At 45.8% G+C, this 20,488-nt stretch overlaps 4 protein-coding genes across 8 annotated transcripts; 3 read left to right on the plus strand and 1 right to left on the minus strand.

The window, feature by feature from the left end:
* The first annotated feature begins 246 nt into the window (after nt 1-246).
* LOC116160985 lies at nt 247-6,391 on the plus strand. Its single transcript, XM_031474146.1, has 4 exons — nt 247-1,391; nt 1,626-1,802; nt 1,857-1,949; nt 3,558-6,391. The coding sequence occupies exons 1-4, from the start codon at nt 438-440 to the stop codon at nt 4,245-4,247; spliced, it is 1,914 nt and encodes a 637-aa protein (XP_031330006.1). The 5' UTR covers nt 247-437; the 3' UTR covers nt 4,248-6,391.
* Nucleotides 6,392-8,149: 1,758 nt separating this feature from the next.
* LOC116160990 (putative fatty acyl-CoA reductase CG5065) lies at nt 8,150-11,853 on the minus strand. 4 transcript variants are annotated; one of them, XM_031474153.1, is made up of 8 exons: nt 11,255-11,853; nt 11,040-11,209; nt 10,760-10,995; nt 10,516-10,715; nt 10,207-10,464; nt 10,093-10,152; nt 9,578-9,773; nt 9,193-9,530 (listed from the first exon to the last, which is right to left on the minus strand). In XM_031474153.1, exons 1-8 carry the CDS (start codon nt 11,779-11,781, stop codon nt 9,330-9,332), a joined length of 1,848 nt encoding a protein of 615 aa, XP_031330013.1. In that variant the 5' UTR covers nt 11,782-11,853; the 3' UTR covers nt 9,193-9,329. The 4 variants fall into 4 exon arrangements, with proteins under 4 accessions (XP_031330016.1, XP_031330015.1, XP_031330013.1 ...); XM_031474154.1 differs by lacking the exon at nt 9,193-9,530 and having other exon boundaries at nt 9,634-9,773; nt 10,028-10,152; XM_031474156.1 differs by lacking the exons at nt 10,207-10,464; nt 10,516-10,715; nt 10,760-10,995; nt 11,040-11,209; nt 11,255-11,853 and adding exons at nt 8,150-8,583; nt 8,632-8,776 and having other exon boundaries at nt 8,823-9,530; nt 10,028-10,105.
* A 4,121-nt stretch (nt 11,854-15,974) lies between these two features.
* Nucleotides 15,975-18,653, plus strand: LOC116161996 (gastrula zinc finger protein XlCGF57.1-like). The gene is made up of 3 exons (XM_031475501.1): nt 15,975-16,657; nt 16,704-17,064; nt 17,145-18,653. The coding sequence occupies exons 1-3, from the start codon at nt 16,526-16,528 to the stop codon at nt 18,500-18,502; spliced, it is 1,851 nt and encodes a 616-aa protein (XP_031331361.1). The 5' UTR covers nt 15,975-16,525; the 3' UTR covers nt 18,503-18,653.
* Nucleotides 18,654-19,120: 467 nt separating this feature from the next.
* LOC116161997 (1,5-anhydro-D-fructose reductase-like) lies at nt 19,121-20,474 on the plus strand. 2 transcript variants are annotated; one of them, XM_031475502.1, is made up of 5 exons: nt 19,121-19,301; nt 19,348-19,515; nt 19,565-19,681; nt 19,728-20,126; nt 20,257-20,474. In XM_031475502.1, exons 1-5 carry the CDS (start codon nt 19,239-19,241, stop codon nt 20,446-20,448), a joined length of 939 nt encoding a protein of 312 aa, XP_031331362.1. In that variant the 5' UTR covers nt 19,121-19,238; the 3' UTR covers nt 20,449-20,474. The 2 variants fall into 2 exon arrangements, with proteins under 2 accessions (XP_031331362.1, XP_031331363.1); XM_031475503.1 differs by having other exon boundaries at nt 20,177-20,307.
* The last annotated feature ends 14 nt before the right edge of the window (nt 20,475-20,488 follow it).

A 20,488-nucleotide genomic window follows, 5' to 3' on the forward strand; every position in this document is an offset into this window, starting at 1 on the left:
TTAAAGCGCTAAAGTTAGCACAATTCGAATTCCTTAATATTTGTATTATTACAGTGATATGATGTGATAGGAGGTACGCTGAGCCATAATTGTTTAATTTAACACTGGAGCTACTCATTCGTCGTAAAGGAGTTATTAAAAGCGCGTACCCTGTGGTCACAGATACACACGAACATAGGTTCTTAAGGAATTTTAAGTAGTTGTATTGGCATTTGGATATTGGCAACACTGTTTTCGAACTATACAGCTGTGGGCCGTTTTCAAAAATGGCGGTGTAAAACAATTTGTGAGCAGAGTGTAACAGAAAATCGTCCTTTTTGATTATTTTGAAGAAGAAATGCGCGATTTTCTTGCTAAATACCACATTTTAAGGCGTACACCTTTCAAGTTTGACAACGATGTGACTCATTCAAGTGCAAATTTTGCAAAATTTTAGAATGACCGACGAGAAAAGGACCATGAAAAGACAGGAGCGCAACTTTCCCAGTCTTGATTTGTCGTCGACTTCAATGCTGAATACCAACAATAATCAGCCCATTCTGGTCGTCCAAAGCCCGAAGACGCCGACGCTTTCTAGGAAATTAAAAGCGGTTAGCCTGGACTCAGATCCCGTGAAGGCGCTCGAGATGAAACGGGACGTCTCGTCGATGCCGAACACGCCCAAACGGCAGTTGAAACAGCGACAGATGGAATGCGAAGAGAACGGCCATAGGGCGGTCAGTTTGGGTTCGAATTTGAAACGATTTGCCTCAAATACGAGCATATCCGGCTCACAAACCCTAAAGACGCTACCCGAGGTGATGACTTTGCAAGACTTCTCCGACAGCAAACCGGAGCCGGTACGTATCAAAGCCAAGGGGTTGTTGGAGCGTCGCGGCTCGAATGCCAGTTTGACGATCGACCTCGGTTCGAACTCGAGCCTATCGGAGAATCGCGGCAATCTCAACGCTCGAACGACGAAAAGCGCCTCAAACCTCAATCTCTCGAGTTACTCGTCCGACAAGTGCTCGTGCGAGCTTCAGACCGTCGTCAAGAAGAACGTACATCGCGACGAGGGCCAGACGACACGCGGCAGCCTCTGTAAAAATCGGTGCTACACCTTCCACAAGAAGTGCAACTGTTTGTGCAACTTTAAGTGTCGCCGCAAGTCGCTGTCGAACGAGAATCTGTACGTTCCCCCCTGCAGTTTTTGTCAGATGCGGTCGTCGCGCGAGTGCGGCCTCGGACTGCGCAGCTGTAAGGGTTGCCGACGCGCGATGTACCCACGCCAGCCCGAGCTCGAACCCACGCACATCCTCTCCGAGGACTTCAAGCTGCACCTGCAGAACATCCAATATTTGCAGACGGCGGGGAGCATTCTTTCGGTTGCCGATCTAAAAAGTGCTTGTGAGGTAAGCATGCTAGCCCCCCCCCCTTTCCCTTTTCCATTTCCTGAGCAATTTTAGCGATATGGGGGCGTGACTAGTTCTAAAAAGAACTTAAGTGGCTTTGGAAAGCACTTAAGGGAAAGGGGATGCTGTCCAGAGCCTACTAAATTCATTTAATAATAATAATAATAAACTTTGGTTGCTCAATATGTAAATCCCGTCATGCAGTTTGCCATCTTTCTAATAGCAATTTTGTAGCCGTTGAGGGTGCCCAAGCTGCACCAGGAGTTCTGGGAGGTGCCGCTGAACCTGCAGGAGAAGTGCATCGTGTCGGGAACGCAAAGCAAGAACCGCTACAAGGGCGTCCTGCCGAACGAGCACAGTCGCGTGCATCTGCCGAGCGTCGCCGGATACATTCACGCTAATTACATTAAGGTAGGTCGCTTACGGAGCGCCCGCACGAGCGCTAATGCAATTTTTGTGGTTCAGGGACCGGATTACTCGGAGACTGCGTATATAGCGACTCAGGGACCGATGGAGCATACCTGCGAGGATTTCTGGGAGATGGTGTGGTCATCTCGGGTAAGCGGGCATTCTGTTCTACCGCTTAATCCTTTACCATTTGTTTTAAACATGTGATCGATTAAACAATTGAATTATTCCCACCTAGGGACGCTTGCACTGAAAATTATGTGGAAAAGCTGGCGCACAGATAAAATCCCTTCTTGTGTTTTGATGTACAGGGTGAGTCAACGATTGCGCGGAGTAACTTAATGCCTTGAAGATAAGATTTTTCGATAGAGTGCTTTTGTATTATGATATGGTTGAATATTCTCCACATTTTAAAAATATTTTTGATAATAATGTCCTATACCTTTCTCTGATATTTTTCAAAATACCTTGGTTTTCCTGGTTTTTATATTCTAATCTTAAATAAGTTATATGTAATTTACATAATAACGAGGTGGCCATGCAAAAAAAGGCAATTTTTATCTGCATTCAAATATAGGGGGTTCTATTTAAAAAATGTACCACGTAGTGAGCGCACCCTGTATAATTCCAAATATTTTTAAAATGTGACGAATATTCAACCGTAAGCACTCTATCGAAAAATCTTATCTTCAAGGCATTAAGTTACTCCGCGCAATTGTTGACTCACCTTGTACAGTGTGTTCTATTATTGGTTGAGATTGCAGTGTATCTTGGCTGTTTTTAAAGATAATTAGCGGCTTTCGCGATCCTGTGACACTTTTATTACCTTATACAGAAACAATCTAGCTACGGTTGTTTCTGAGATACAGGGTGAAAATGAAAAGTTTGACTTTTTGAGATGCCATCATATCTTACTAACCATGTAAGATAGAAAGAATTTAAAAACTGTATATTTTAGATATTTTTACGTAGAATCCAGTGGCATAGCAAAAAAAAATTTTTCGGACCACTGTTTCTGAAAGTTGATCTGAAGTTACTATTTTTGAAACAAACACCCTGTATATCTTTAAGGTCAATTTTTTGCATTCTTTTTCCTGATTACATTGATGTATCACAACCTATATTTTTTTAAATTTTAGCCATGAAAATCAATAAAAATCTTATTTTTTAATTTTTAAATAGTAGGCCATGCGATTCTTACAAATGCGCGAGTAACAATCACGATCCTCGAGATCTCTATGTCCCACGTGTCTCTCGTATTGGAGGTATGTTAATCTGCTGGTTTGCATGGTGGGGGAGGCTGTGCGGAAGAGTAGAAAACGGGATTTATTCGAACGCGTCAGTTATTATACGATCGCTTATTCGACTGCTTTAACTGCTGAAAGCATTGCACTTTATTGACGATTTGTTTTTTAGTTGCACTCGGATATTTCCGTAATGCTTTCCGCTAGGAATACAGAAGTTTTTTTGTTGGTTTGTTGTGAATAATTATCGGTGTCGGTTATTATTAAATGAAGTGCATTTTTTTAAGAGTTTATATTTATGAATATAACAAAAGGTTAACATTAACATATTGCAAATCAAATTGTTTAAAAACTTAAAAAAAAAAATTATTATTGGTTGCTATATCGCAAATACTCACTGTGCGCCTGATACTGTCTTCATTCAGGGTCACATAATTGATTTTTAAAAATAAAGGATATTTCGCGTATTTTACTGATAGCGAGGAGAGTTCTCTTCAACTATTTCGCTTTCCAGTGCGAGTGCATCGTGATGCTGACCGGCCTAATCGAAAAGGGCAAGAGCAAGTGCGAGCTGTACTTTCCGCTCGGGAAGCCGCCGTCCGAGGGCAAGTCCTACCTGTACGTAACGACGACGAGGCCGAGGGAGAAGTTCACGTTCGACGTTGTTCGCGACGAGACCGAGACGATCGCGTTCGAGGAAGTCGACGAGCTGAGGTACGGTAACTATAAGATTATGTTCTGCAAGAAGGAGAGCCTGGGCGAGTGCGTCGTGCGCGAGTTTCGCCTGAGCAAGGGGGGCGTCGACGTGCGCAAGGTCGTTCACTATTGGTTCGCGAACTGGCAGGATCACAAGATGGCCAATCCGCAGCAGGTGCTCGAGATCGCGTTGCACATTTTGGAGTCGGCCGGCGCGAGCAAGCGCAATAATAACGTCGGCAAGTTTTCCAGTCGGCCGGTGAAGGTGAAGGAGTCCGACGGAGTCGTGCCGATCGTTGTGCACTGCAGCGCCGGCATCGGCCGTACGGGCTGCTTCCTCGCGATACTGAACGGCATTCGGCAGTTGAGGAGTAATTTTAACGTAGATATTTTGGCGATTTTGTGCTCGTTGCGATTGAACAGAGGGGGAATGGTACAGACTGCCGAACAGTACGAACTTATACACAGGGTGTTGAGCTTATACTCGGATCGGATGCCGTTATGCTAATTGGCTTCTGTTTACCGAGATTTGTCACAACGCAGCGTTTACAATTTGAGGGGCCAGTGAAATAGTCTTACTATCGCATTTTTTTTTAAATATTTTTTAACCGCCGACTGAGTTGCGTGACAATGATTAGTTTTCAATTTTAGACTTAATGTTAACCGTAGTAGATGGTAAAAAAAATGTTGTATTTTGTCGTATCCGAGATGCCGCTTTCAACACACTAACATTTGTGCCAATTGCCAGGTTATGCTTTCGCCGCGCCCCCTGGCGGAGCGCGGCGCAAGCGTCTCGATCAAAAAATTTATTCATCGTACGATTCGTGTTAGTGTAAACTATATTTTTAAATTTAGGTGTATCGATTTCTCCTGATTTGTTTGTGTACCGTTGATGTTATTCATATTTGTGAAACAGTTGAGGGTTTTCGACTAGTGCTGGCGATTTTTAGGGCCTCCGTATATCTTGCCTTCACTACCAAATCATTCAGCTGATTGGTTACGATAATATTACCACGGCGAGATGAATTTATTATTTGGGGGCCTTGGGGGGTATACGAACACTTGGTTTATATGAGCGTACGGATAATCCCATGATGATTGTAGGGAAAGGGTAATTGATTTCCCCTTCGCTGGGGGGTATTCCATACCCCCCAGACCCCCGGTGGTGCCTTCTCTGCCAAAACTGTCTTGCTTCACCACTCTCATTACAGATTTCAGTAAAATGCCATCGAACGTACCTCTGGGGGGTATGGAATACCCCCCCCAGCATATCACTACTTTGTTTATATGAGCATACAGATGGTCCCATGATGATTGCAGGGAAAGGGTAATTGATTTCCCCTTCGCTGGGGGGTATTCCATACCCCCCAGACCCCCGTGTTGCCTTCTCTGCCAAAACGGTCTTGCTTCACCACTCTCATTACAGATTTCAGTAAAATGCCATCGAACGTACCACCGGGGGGTCTGGGGGGTATGGAATATCCCCCAGCATATGAACACTTTGTTTGTATGAGCATACGGATGATCCCATGATGATTGCAGGGAAAGGGTAATTGATTTCCCCTTCGCTGGGGGGTATTCCATACCCCAGACCCCCGTGTTGCCTTCTCTGCCAAAACGGTCTTGCTTCACCACTCTCATTACAGATTTCAGTAAAATGCCATCGAACGTACCACCGGGGGGTCTGGGGGGTATGGAATATCCGCCAGCATATGATCACTTTGTTTGTATGAGCATACGGATGATCCCATGATGATTGCAGGGAAAGGGTAATTGATTTCCCCTACGCTGGGTGGTATTCCATACCCCAGACCCCCGGTGTTGCCTTCTCTGCCAAAACGGTCTTGCTTCACCACTCTCATTACAGATTTCAGTAAAATGCTATCGAACGTACCACCGGGGGGTCTGGGGGGTATCAGCATATGAACACTTTGTTTATATGAGCATAGGGATGATCCCATGATGATTGCAAGGAAAGGGTAATTGATTTCCCTGTCGCTGGGGGGTATTCCATACCCCCCAGACCCACCGGTGTTGCCTTCTCTACCAAAACTGTCTTGCTTCACCACTCTCATTACAGATTTCAGTAAAATGTCATCGAACGTACCACCGGGGGGTCTGGGGGGTATCAGCATATGAACACTTTGTTTATATGAGCATAGGGATGATCCCATGATGATTGCAAGGAAAGGGTAATTGATTTCCCTGTCGCTGGGGGGTATTCCATACCCCCCAGACCCACCGGTGTTGCCTTCTCTACCAAAACTGTCTTGCTTCACCACTCTCATTACAGATTTCAGTAAAATGTCATCGAACGTACCTCTGGGGGGGTATGGAATACCCCCCAGCATATGAACACTTTGTTTATGTGAGCATACGGATGATCCCATGATGATTGCAGGGAAAGGGTAATTGATTTCCCCTTCGCTGGGGGGTATTCCATACCCCCCAGACCCCCGGTGTTGCCTTCTGTGCCAAAACGGTCTTGCTTCACCACTCTCATTACAGATTTCAGTAAAATGTCATCGAACGTACCACCGGGGGGTCTGGGGGGGTATGGAATACCCCCCAGCATATGAACACTTTGTTTATGTGAGCATACGGATGATCCCATGATGATTACAGGGAAAGGGTAATTGATTTCCCCTTCGCTGGGGGATATTCCATACCCCCCGACCCGGTGTTGCCTTCTGTGCCAAAACGGTCTTGCTTCACCACTCTCATTACAGATTTCAGTAAAATGTCATCGAACGTACCACCGGGGGGTCTGGGGGGGTATGGAATACCCCCCAGCATATGAACACTTTGTTTATGTGAGCATACGGATGATCCCATGATGATTACAGGGAAAGGGTAATTGATTTCCCCTTCGCTGGGGGGTATTCCATACCCCCCAGACCCCCCGGTATTGCCTTCTCTGCCAAAACAGTCTTGCTTCACCACTCTCAGTACAGATTTCAGTAAAATGCCATCGAACGTACCACTGGGGGGTATGGAATACCCCCCAGCACATGAACACTTTGTTTATATGAGCATACGAATGATCCCATGATGATTGCAGGGAAAGGGTAATTGATTTCCCCTTCGCTGGGGGATATTCCATACCCCCCCCCCCCCTCCCAGACCCCTGGTGTTGCCTTCTCTGCCAAAACTGTCCACCTTTTGGTAAAATGGCATCGGTGGTACCGCCTGGGGGACATCCAATACCCCCCCAGCATACGAGCACTTTGCATCCAGATGATCTCATGATTCCCGCCATTTTGGAGCTTACTGACCGCCTGTGAGACACACCTTGTAAGATGTAAAAAAGTGTTTACTGTTTAAGTTCTGTGGTCTTATCTTTTATGCGCTAATAAATGTAAAAAAAATCAATTTAAATAATTGGACACTACATGCAGGACATGGGACGTTTCGCAAGCGTCATTTGTGAGTGGGTTCGAAAATGGCGGACGAGTCGGCTGTCCTATATACAGTAGCAGTAGCTATAAGGTGTGCAATATTTGTACAAAACATCCAAAATTCGTATCTGTGAAAACCAGCCTTTATTCCAGTAACTATGGCGCGTTTGCACAGCCAGTTGCAGTGTCAGGGCTTATGTACTAAATGCCTCTTACTAATTTGCGTCATTCTTCGATAACGCAATGATGCCAAACTGACATATGATTGATTTGAAGTATTAAACCTGCTTGTGTTGTCATTGTCACGTTTGGCAACCATGTAATGTATAGCTGGAGGTTCGAATGTCACGCCACGTCGGTAGTCGGTCTGCCATCCAAAGATTGGTAGTGGATCGGTAAGTACTAGAGATAATAAAAAAAAGTGGAGCTCTATCGACAGCACTAGTTCCTTCCGGGCAGGTTGCTTTTGATTTATTATTAATGTCTGTTTATGATAAGTCTTCAAATGTGATAATTTTTCTTGAATATTAGTCATACGTACGTATTTACATATACATATTTATATTTATATATATTTTTTTAAGTTACAACTTTGTTAACGTTCTTTTTTATATATTCGTTGCGGGCTGTGAACTAACTCGTTAAGTCGGATAGATCACTCTATAGTTTCTATTCGTGCACACGATCTTAACGTACCTACTAGCTCTAGATTAACAGGGGCGGCCACCGGGATTGTTTCGGAAGGGAATTGGGGGGGATAAGCAAGTTTTCAACTGCACGTCATCTATTTTAAATCTTGAAGTCGAGTCCCTTGAGATTTGCACAGTTGCTTGTCCATTCCAACGTTGCGCGTTCTCCTTTTGCGTCGATTAATTTAGATCTGCCGGTCATTAACCTTATTCTTTTAGTACAAATTTTTGCTTTTTGTATCTGCGGAGTTGGTGCAGAGATTTATGTCGAAGAGGGAACTGTCGAAAGAAGCGGTTATTGTGAACAGACATAAACACCAATATCAGTAGATAGAATATAATTGTAAGACATTGTGTAAATAAATATAACAATAAAGTTGTTGCTAAAATTCGACTAAACGTGTACAACCTCGAGTGGAGGGCATCGGAAGTGGCGCAGATTTCTGGGCATGACCATACCGTGCTGGGCGACGCTGCATTCCTTCATGTACTTCTTGACGTCCTCCACTAATTCGTGTGGAACGATCGGGCCTATCCCTGGAATCGCGTCGACCAGTATGTAGTTCAGCCTTTGCTCCACTTCGTCGACCCCTTCTTCCGATACCATGTCCTGTCGTTCCTCCATTGAAGCATCGGACAGTACTGTTTCATCGACCGCCGCTTCAGGCGCACCCGGCGCCATCTCCAGCAGTGCCTTCAACTTTTGCAAGTCCTCGTCCACTTCCTCTTCCCCTCCTTCTTCCTCTACCTCGCATTTCTAAAACAAAAACGCAGATTCCCCCAGTAACACTTCCTCCGCATTTACCTGCACCTCCTCCAAGTACTCGGCGATCCCTTGACGTTCGGGCATGTACCCGATCAGAGTGTCGACTGATTCGTCCGCTTGCTGCTGGCGTTCCTCCTCCAAATCGGCGTTCTCCAAAGCGATTACTTCGGCTGGCACCACGGGACTGTAATTGTTTGTTTTCAAATTTAAAAGTCGCAGACTGAGCCTACCTTTGATAATCGGCCGAAGGCCTTCCGACGGTCTCCGCCATAAAGTCGTCTTCGGTCTTGTTGTCATCGATCGCAATATCCGGACACGAGATCACCACCCCGACTAGATCCTCGACCGGTCCCGCCTCCGCCTCCTCAACCTTCTCCTCCTCGCTTACGGCCTCCTCCTCGACCACCTCCTCTTCGATCTCTATGGTGCTCTCCGATGCCACCGCGGGCGGTGGTTCGCGGTAGAGGCTCAGCAGCGAGTCCGTGAAGTACAGATTGGCCAACCTTTGGGGTTCCGACGCGTCGATCGCCGCGAGAAAACCGTACAGATCCGCGAAGACCTCGAGCGGAACCGTCGCCGAGCCGCCCTCCGGTTCCTCGGTCAGTATCTCGCACACCATCACCATGGTCTGCGTGAGGTTCTCCGTAAGGTGGCCGGCGCACAGCGCGACGAAACGGAACCACGGTATCGCATTGGGATCGGCGAAGCCTCCCAGGACCAGGATTTCGATTAGATTCTCATGCTGGAGGCACGCCCCGATCCAACGGTCCCACAGCACCTTGAACGATACCGTCAGGTTGTTCTGCAGCTGGTACATCAACGCCCTCAGCCATCCCGGCGTTAAACCGAAGTGAGACTTCGGTATCGGGTACTCCAACCTCGGTTTGACCGGCGGCGGAACGTTGAGCGCGAGGCACCGGAAGTAGGCGGTTGACCATCTGAAAGGTGCGGTCAGCGAGACGGCGGACACGGGGGCCCGACTTACCTCAGCAGGTCGGCCGGCTGGGTGCGTATCGCCGCCTTCGCGTACTGCCTGAGTAGATACGGGAACGTAGGCGGAATGCAAATTTGCTGCGAGCAGTACATGTCGTCGTTGAAATCCGGCATTTCTTGACGGAATGTGAGGGCAGGTTAAAAATTGTTGGGGGTGAACGACAGCTGATGTTTGCATTTTCGTTGCCCTGGTGACGATATTGATCATTTATTTGTAGTTTGGAGTTAAAGTTTGAGGATTAAACTCAAATGACGGATGGACATGGATGATAAAAGTTATGCCGAGCTCGCCTTCGGCTCGCTCGGCATTGGATTGTTCAATTTATCTCAATGAAGAGCGAGCCGAAGACGAGTTCGGCATTTCGCATATTCCTATTCTGATTACCAGTGGCCTACGAATTGCTCTACCATTTAATCGAATACAATATTATTTATTCTTAACCTAATCAACGATGGCTTATACATCAAAAAGCGACCGCCGAAAGTACCCGTAGAAATACGACGTACGTCAACCAGATGAAGATGGCACCGAAAACGATATTCTTCGCGGCGTCGAGATAGTACAACCTGAAACGTTCGGCGTTAGTGGCGCCTGCAGGTGAAGATCGCAACGTCGTATACCTTCTCAGCACCTTTCGGGCGTAGGGGATGGTGCTCGGCTCCTCGTGGACGCAGTACTTGCGCGCGCCCAGAACGTAAGACAGCAGGTAGTTGCTCCAATTCAGGTCGACCGTGCTCGTGTAGAAGACGAGCGAGTCGTGCGAGGTGAGCGACCTCGCGATCTTTCCAATGCCCTCGTTCTTGAAATGCCACGTTCTCGTCGTGTAGTACTGGAGAACGCCCAGACCGTTGGCGATCCGCTTCTGCGTCCTCACCAGGCTGAAAGAAGCACCGATCGGATTCGCGGCCACCGCTCGCGGCCATACTCACAAGGGCTTCCCGCGCGTTAAGATCAGCAGGAAGTCGATTAGGTACGCGGGAATGACGTGGAAGAGCAGCACGCAGGCGGCGTGCACCCAGTAGTTCGACGTGATCCCACCGTCGGGGTACCAGAGGCAGACGCTGAACGGGTTGTTGTAGAAATGCCGACGGCCCATCTCCAACGCCTCGCCCCAGGTGATCGAATTCTCCTTTAAGACGGTAATTAACGCGCGCACTCGAGAGGGTGACTTACGCTGGGCATTGTCACGTTGAGCACCAGTGGCTCGCCGGAGGGGGCCGTGGTCCCCAGCTTCCACGCGGTGAGTATAATGGAGTTGGTGCAAATGTCGACGGGTACGAGATCCGCTTCGTAGCTGGGATCGCAGTGCATCGATCGGATGACGCCCTTTCCCGCTCCGACGAGTAAGCCAGTGGGACCGTTCAGGTTGTCGATCCAACCCGGCATGGGTTCCTTCCACGAGGCGATCACTGAAATTGTACGGTTAGAGGGTGACGTGCGACGGGTTATAGACCTATGGAGGGGCGCACGATTGCGATGGGGAATTTCGCGCGGTATTCCCAGACCAGCTCTTCGGTGAGGCACTTGGTGTACGCGTAGGTGTTGGGGCTGTTTTTGAGGAACTTGGGGGTGAGACCTTTTAAAATGTCCTCGTCGATCCATGATGCCAGGTCGAGCATTTTTCTGAAAGCAGTCTAAGGTATTGGGAGGATAATGTCGGGGAAGTACCTCGGGCGGTGGGGTGCGAAGTAAACCCTTTCCTCGAGCACGGTCTCGTCACAGTGACAGTAGCTGGTGGAGACGTGGACGAAAGCCCTCAATCGCTTGAAGCTCGCAATAAGCTCGAGCACCATCAGCGTGCCTCCAGTGTTCATGACGAGCGCCGTCTTCAGAGATTGGTCAAAGCGCACATTGGCCGCCATGTGAAAGACGACCGTGACGCGGTCTTGCAATAGCTGAATGTCGTCGTTGCTCATCCCCAGCTCGCTCTGGATCAGATCGCCCGAGACGCAGTGCAGCTTTTGGAAGAGCTTCACGTTCGTATCACGGACTCGATCGAAAACTGGCGTGTTTACGAAATCCTCCAGACGCTGCTGGGGGTTGCGTCCGCGCTTGGGGCGCACCAGCACGTAGATCGTCGCGATCTTCGGGCAGCAGCGGAGCAACTTCTCCACTAGGACCTTCCCCATAAAACCCGTCGCTCCTGTAATTAGCACGTGCTGATCGGAGAACCATTCCGAAACGGTCGGCGTCATTTTTACGACCGTCCAGGACGCGCGATGTACAAGAACTGCACCACAATGGACGTAACACTTTTTGTATACTTGCACCCGATAAGGAAAGAGGTAATATTTTAACTCGTTTCACTATTCGTAGGTATATTGTGCAATGAAATGGAAAGGGGACGATTTGTAAATCGGTCCGTTTCGGACGAAATTAAGGGCTGAATATCTTCGGGGCATGTTCGAAGGGTTACCACCCCAAAAATGTTACCGAAAGCGGGTGCGGAATTTCGCAAATCGCTGATGTACATCGCGATTACGCAACATCAACGTAACTTGATCTACAAATCGCCTACTTTCACGTTGTCGACAAAAATGTAGGTTCTTAAACTGTTATGTAATGAGAAAATCTATTATGCGTACTTACTTAGAAACGATTCTGTTTAGCAATGGGGAGAGTATCGGCACGAACGTGGTATTTGAAATGTAAATAGCGATTCTTTGCGGCGGATGATCTACAGAAACGACGCTCTGTACTTATAGAGGCACGTCGGCACGCAAAATTAAAATAGTTCCTGTTTCTCATCCGCCAACTGGTCTTTCGGGCGTTTTGCATATTATTTTAATTCGGATGGAAAGGTTATAACATTAGGTAATCGTCAATCATCACAAAGGAGACGTCCCTCCGGGCGCCTAATACATTTCACGTTCTGTGACCACTTGGGGATTACTTATGTATTATTGGCAGTGGTGTCATTCATAAAAATCAAACTTTGGTAGTATAATAATCGTTCCTCCGGCGAAACTTCGATTGCACGCCCAAAAACCCCCCATTTGTGATTGAATCTTACACATATCCAGCGATATCAGGCTATTTTAAACAAAAAATCCACGTAGTCCTCCCTTACAAAAAATACCACCCCCATATATTAGAAATGGATTAAAACAAGTTGTAAATCAGCATATGCATGATCAAAGCGCATTTTTGGTAATACACATCAGAATTTTATTAGCGAATTATTATTATCGATCTCACGAGTAATTTTGGCTGCGTTAAATAATTAATTTTATTTAATTACAATTGAGGGTACGTCTTTATTTTGTAAAACAAATCACAAAGTAAATAATTAAGTTGTTATACTGGTAGCGCGATCTAACGGTAAAATTATAGTACCTCCGAAAACCATATCGAAATTATTTTCTTAAATTATTAATCTCATAAGTAATCTAACTCAAAATTGACTAGAGGCTACACACCTACACTGTAGCAGAAAGCTTTTAGTGAAAATTTGAAGTCTCTAGCTATTGTAGTTGCTGAGATCTCAGCCGGCCGGCCAGCCATAACGAATATAATAGCGTATTTTTTTCAAAAATGCGCTAAAAAATAGAATTATTCGTTAATGTATGGGTCCGACTTCATTTGGCTGCACGTCCCCTCAGCCGCCGTATGTGATTGAATCTTACGCATAATCCATAATCAGTGGCGTAACTAGGTAGGTGCCGAGGCACCGTTCTGAGAGGGCAAGGGCGCGCCGAGCAGTACCGAAGGTGCTAAGGCACCCTTGGCCCCGGATGCGCTCTGGGGCACTACTTCCGGGTGAGCAGTACGGTGTATAGACCAGTATAAATTGTGCAGATAAAGCGCATTTTTTTAAAACCGAAATAGCTTAGGAAACTGTTGGGTTATAGGGGGAAGAGTCTCTTTACACATAATCGTTTAAAGACCGCCCGGCATAAACTTCATTCTGCAGATATTTGCACTGAAAGCTTCGAGTTCACCATGAGACATGTCTCGTCGAGTCGATTCATTTTGCCCGTGAGACTACTTTCCTCCGACAAACCGTTCTCGAGATATTCGCTCTTAAAGTTTTGAAATCACCAATGGATATATTTCTTCCGGACGTCCCAATCGCCCTTTGTGAGTACCCTCTTCCGACAATCCGTTCTGGAGATAAAAGTGATGTATCCGATCACGGCAAGGGGTCGAGGAGGAGGACTATGGTTGGTAGAAATAAATTCCTTTCGTTGAGACCTTTCGTTAGAGTACCATGAAGGATAATACCAATTCTACTGCCTCCCCCCCCCCTCTCTAACCCCCTCTTTTGATAAGGGGTCAGAAAGTCAGCAGTAGTAGAAAATGGTTCCTTTCGTTGAGCCCTTTAATTAGAATACCATGAAAGATAAATTTAATTCCTTCCCCCCTTCCCCTCTCTCACTGATCTCGAAAAAGAGTCGCGCGGGAAAGTTATAGTTTGTGCAACCCAAATTTATTTTAATGAGACCTTTCATTAAAATACCATGAAGGGTAGAACGTGCCCCCTCCCCCATTTTTACAAGTTTAACTTGGCATCACTAACGGCATGCAGCTCTAGGACCTTCCCCTAAAAGGGCAGAAGTGGGTCCGGCCGGATGGACGGACAAAACGCGCACAATAGCCCCTTTTTTTTTAATTAGGACGAATCCTATAAACGGACGATATATGTATATTTGATGCTATAAATTTTCGTAATTTCTATAAACAAAAAATGCTGGGCTCGATCTGTTATATATTAAGGAAGTGATAAATTAACGAAATGGATATTTAACTTATAAAGAAAGCGTTCATTAGGTAGTCAAGCATATCCATAATAATAATTTATTGGTGTTATAACAGTATAGTTTTACACAAGTCAAAAACAAAATGGACAAACCTACACATAAATGGACAAACCTACAAAAATTGAGTGCTCTCAAACCGACAATCCGTTGACAAAGGTGCAACTTAAACGAGCAACTTTTTTTGTTAGTGAAAAAGCCGTGAAATGTGAAATGTAATCTTAGGAATAAGATGATTTTCATTTATTCTGAATAATTTAATTGAATACGTAATTTAATATCGCTTTTGTTTATAAGTCACAAAACTTATTGGTTTAATTGTTGGGGGCGTGGTCCGAAGACCGACTTAGTTACATTTAACGTTGTCAAAATGATTAATTAAAATTTGTGAAATTATACGTTCGGCCGTCAATTATTCGTAATTGGAATTAAGTTTGCTAATTACGTAAGCTGCTAGCAAATTCTATTAATTAGTTCCTCCTCTTATAATAGACCTATATTTTAATTTTATCACTTCACGAAGATGAATTGAAACGTGTCAAAGAACTTCTACTGATTTAGGTGAGTTTTGGAATGGTTAATGCGGCTGACAGATTACGGGACATTTCGACCCTAATATACTAGTCCGCGGTTGCGTGGCCAATCGGTGCCGAGTACTTCCATTTATGCGGTGGCTCGTAGGTAGATCGGTAAAATGCCATTTGTCTATTGTGAAACGCCCGCATGCTTTCTAATTGACGAGGGTGATTGTTTCTTCCATGACCTTGTCTTTGTGCTACTTCAAATAAAAGAACCGTCAGACGATAACCTCTAAAATTTTAACTCAAAATACTACAATACACAACGTAAAAATCTAGGGTTCTGACACGAAAATCGAGGAGGTCTGAGTCTGAGAGGAGGTGAGTGGTATAATAAACAAATGTAATTATCCGTATAGAGTACAGTACAGTAATTACCTACATTGTTTAAATGATTAGAGCTTAATGGTAACTGATCGGGTCTATTCAAAATTTGCCTTTGAAACTACTTTCCTCCGCCAAACCGTTTTCGAGATATTCGCTCTTGAAGTTTTGATATCAGCAATGGATATATTTCTTCTAAACGTCCCAATCGCCCTTTGTGAATAGTACCCTCCTCCCTGGAGATATAAGGAATATATCCAATCAGAGTCGAGGAGGAGGACTATGGCCGGTAGAATTCCGTTGAGACCTTTCATTAGAGTACCATGATAAAACCAATTCCACTGGCCCCCCCCCTCTAACCCCCTCTTTTGATAAGGGGACAGAAAGTCAGCAGTAGTTGGTATAGAAAACGGTTCCTTTCGATGAGACCTTTCATTAGAATACCATGAAAGGTAGAACGTGCCCCCCCCCTCCTCCCTCCACCATCAATTTTCATCAGTTTTACTCAGTGTACTGAGTTTCTACAGTTTAACTTGGCACCACTAAAGGCATGTATATGCAAAATCTAAGACCAATTGGTTGTCGTATGTAAAAGTTATGCGCGTTTTACTTTCAAAAATAGCATTTCAGGAAATAATTAATTCGTGGGGGGCCCCCCTTTTAGACGGTGAAATTTGTAGGCCGCCTGGCACACCTTCAAAGTGTAGGCTACCTACTGCAAAAAATTCCAGGACTCTAGGACCATTCCCCTAGAAGTAGTTCAAAACGGTAGATGTGGGTCCGGACGGACGGACAAAGCGCAAACAATAGCACATTTTTTTTTAATTCTTAAAAAATGGGCTAAAAATCGATATCTCCGTGTACAAAACGTAGGACAAAATACTGTATTCAGGAATGTTGTGTTCTTGATTTTGGGAGAACAAGTGAATATTGCGATAAAGAGGCGAAAGTGAATGAGGGCGCGAAGAAATCATGAAGTAGGCGTGAATTATTTGCGATGGAGCCATTAAAGCAGAAGGGTGAAGGAGACAAAAGAGAATCGTCCCGAAGAAACAACAAACTCCGCTGCTGTACGGGTTCAATTTTCATATTCCCTGTTTATTCCTGGCCGCGAAACGAAGATTTAAAAACGAACTACCGACGCCTGTAGGTCAAATGACCCGAGCCCCCACTCAAAATCGATTGCAGAGGCGTGGTTTGAATTTTTGTTCCCAAAATGTTTATTTAAAAATATTTTTATCTCTGCGGCCCAAACGTCGAAAAAAAGCGGCTTAGCCAGAATGGACGCGAGTATCTCGACCAAACCGAAGATTTGCCGCACCTGTCTCGAGGAAAAGTGCGATTACTTCGTTCTTGTGACTGATGCCGGTCACGAGTTGAGCTACAAGCTGTCTTCTTGCGTACCCGAATTGGTAGGTAAGTCCCGAGGGAAGTTTAACTTGTAGCCGTGCGTTTCAGAACTTGAGTGTCGCTCGTGATGCGGTCGTATGCGTGGAATGCACGAGTATGCTCGAGTCGGCCTACACATTCCGACTGATGTGCCTCGACACTGAGGAGCGGATTAGGATGTTTACGTGCAGATCGCAGATGCAAAATTGTGTCGAGCTCGGCGATGTCGTTAGTGTCGAGCGACGGGGCGTGAAGAAGGAGGTGGACGAGCCGATGCTCGACGTGTTCAAGACTGAGGAGTACGATTGTGCACCCGAAATTAGCTTTAACCCGACAGTATTTTACCAATGCTATCACTGCGGGTACGCTGTCGATAAAAAACAAAACTTAAAGACACACATTAAGGTCCACGAACCGGGCCATCAGGCAGGTAGGATTTAATGTGGAACGTGTCTTAGTGGCCGATGAGTAAGTATTTGTGCCGATATTTACCTACAACTTCTTTTCAAGGTACGAGTGAGCGCTTTATGTGCTCACGGTGTGAGTATAATTGCTCTACGCGAACTCTCTTAGATCGTCATCAGAAGTTCCACGAGGCAGCGTTGGCATGCTTTATGTGCGGTTACTTCTGCAAGCAAAAGGCCGTATTGCAAACGCATCTACGGTCGCATACCAAAAAGCCGTTCAAGTGCATCGCCTGCTCGTACAGCAGCGACTGCAAAGCCAGCTTTCAGAAGCACGCGAAAAGTCACTCGAACGACAAGCCGATACAGTGCACGTTTTGCAACTACAAATGCAAGCAGCGGAGCAACCTGCAGACGCACATGCGAATTCACTCGGACGTAAAGCCGTTTAAATGTGAACTCTGCAATTACAGCTGCAAGCTGAAGAGCAGCCTGCGGATACACACGAAGACGCATTCGTACGACAAACCGTTTCAGTGCCCCTCCTGCGACTACAAGTGCAAATTGAAAAGCAGCCTGCAGATTCACATTCGAAATCATTCCGACGAGAAGCCGTACCAGTGTGCACAATGCGATTACCGGTGCAAGCAGCGCAGCCACCTCCGTACCCACATCAAAGTGCACTCGGACGACAAACCCTTCGGATGTCACCAGTGCACGTACAAAACCAAACTCAAAAACAACCTGCAGGTGCACTTACGCAGTCACACCGGCGAAAAGCCATACGCCTGCACCGTATGTCCGTACAAGTGCAAGCAAAAAAGCAACCTGCGCACCCACATGATGATCCATTCCGAAGTGAAGCTCTTCAAGTGCCCCTACTGCGACTACAGAAGCAAGCTGCGCAACAGCCTCCAGATACACCTAAAGATCCACTCGGCGGAAAAGCCGTTCAAGTGCGCCGTCTGCGATCACCGATGCCGGCAGAAGAGCCACCTCCGCACGCACATGAACACGCACACCGGCGTCAAGCCGTACCCCTGCCCGAAGTGCGAGTACCGCAGCAATCGTAAGAGTCACCTTCGCATACACATGAACATTCACTCGGACGACAAGCCGTACGAGTGCACGCTGTGTGAGTATCGGTGCAAGCTGAAGGAGAGCCTCAAGGGCCACATGAAGATACACTCGACCGAGAAGCCGTTCGAGTGCGGTCTGTGCCAGTATCGGTGCAATAGGAAGAGCAGCCTGCAGATTCACATGAAGACGCACTCGAGCGAGAAGCCGTTCAAGTGCGCGATGTGCAGCTATCAGAGCAAATTGAAGAGCACGCTGGAAGTGCACAAGAAGATTCACTCGCTGGAAAAACCGTACAACTGTCTCGTGTGTTCCTACAGAACGAAGTGGAAGAGCAACCTGCAGTTGCATATTCTTAAGATTCATTCTAAGTCTGATCGTAAGTAAGTTTTTTGTGAAAAAAAAAATTAATTAAATCCATGGAGATTTGCTTTTCTCTCATTTATTGTACGCCCTCTGTACGTACGGTAGATCAAATGATCTGGGAGTAGTTTTAATGTTAAAGAATGTTAGTTCAGATGGCTCTCAGAAGAATTTCTGCTATTATAAAATTTATCTTAACGATCGCGATCTTTTTCTATTTCAAGCTTATTTTCGTTTAAAATTTTGTATCGGGAAAGACTGCATGTGAAAGTCAATACTCCTAATTCACAAATTCTCTGCTCGAAGTATGTCTGGCTACCAGAGTAACACCATCCCTGAGGTTTGTTTTCTATGCTCAAGAAACCATGTTTTCGGTTAAGCCTTTGTATCAGGAGAGAAATATTCTAATAATTTATTTTCTTTGATAATCAAATTTTAAAAAATTAGCGCTTTTTTACATTCGAATTAGCAGTGTAAACAGGGCATTAGATGTCCAATTATTTCTCTAATAAGACAAAAACAAAGTGCCTTCAAATGATAATTAAAGACAATGGGAAATTGACACTGTCCCTGAACACGTTGTAACTCATTATTGTATTAGCGAGTAATTAAATGCAAAATTTTAATTAGCGTGGACCTTGTATACATCAAAAACGGCAGCATATAAATACAGCGGTAGCTTAGCCACTTGTCTCATATTTTTAATTCAAAAAATTCATGAAAATTGATATTAAGGACCTGCATTCAGTGCGCCTTTAAAATGAAATGTATTAAACTGAATAATGGCTATGAAATTCCCATCATCGGATTCGGCACTTACAAGGTAAGAAATGAGCCAACGTAAGGCCACCGTAAATACTTGATTGCAGTCGACCGAAGGTGAGGCCTACAAAATTGTAAAGAAGGCGATCGACGTCGGTTATCGCCACTTCGACTGCGCGCACTTCTACGAGAACGAGGATGAAATCGGAGCGGCATTCTCGGAGAAGATCGCGGATGGCACAGTGCGGCGCGATGATTTGTACATCACGACGAAAGTAAGTTTAATATCGTGCTCCTTTTCTCATTGGCATTTTGCCGAAGCAGCTGTGGAACAACTTTCACGCCAAAGAGCTGATCATGCCGATGCTAAAAAGTCAGCTGAAGAGCTTGCAATTGGACTACGTCGATCTCTATCTCGTCCACTGGCCCTTTGGTTTCAAGGTACGTTCTGTCCGTTGTCCTCGCTGCGCTAAGGCACTAATTGCAGAAAGACGCGGGTCTGTGGCCCATCGACCAAGGTTCCGAGGCGTACAGCGACATCGACTACCTGGAGACCTGGGAGGGCATGGAAGAGTGCGTTCGTCAAGGTTTAGCGCGCAGCATCGGCATATCGAACTTTAACACGGAACAAATCGCGCGACTGCTGAACGTCGCGAAAATTAAACCCGCCGTCAACCAAATCGAAGTTAACCCCAACATTAACCAGAAGAAGCTGATTCGGTTTTGCAAGGACCGAGATATCGTCGTCACTGGGTACTGCCCTCTCGGCCGAATGTACGCGTACGGTTCACAGGACATACCGAAACCGACACTGCTCGACGATCGGGTAATCGCCATCGGTGCTAAGTACAAGAAGACGGCTGCCCAAATCATTCTTCGTTATCTGGTTAGTTTCTGTAGGTTTAGAGGGGTCTTTAATCTAGAACCTTTTAATAGGCCCTTTCTAGAGCGTTATAGGGTCGCCTAGCTCTGAAAAGGGAGTAGTGGTTTCGCAAAAATAAATGGCAAAATTACAGGTCGATTTGGGAATCACCCTCGTTCCAAAATCGACGAAGCGAGAGCGGATGATCGAGAACTTGAACGTGTTCGATTTCGAGCTGGAACCGTCGGACGTCGAGTACTTGGACTTGCTCGACAGGCACGTGCGGATAATCATCTTCGATGAGTTCAAGGATCACAAATACTATCCCTTCAATATCGAATATTGAAATACAAGCTTATGTTGTTCATTATAGATGGCGTTTATTT

This window comes from Photinus pyralis, unplaced genomic scaffold, assembly GCF_008802855.1.
Source record: "Photinus pyralis isolate 1611_PpyrPB1 unplaced genomic scaffold, Ppyr1.3 Ppyr1.4_LG10, whole genome shotgun sequence".
Lineage (NCBI taxonomy): Eukaryota > Metazoa > Arthropoda > Insecta > Coleoptera > Lampyridae > Photinus > Photinus pyralis.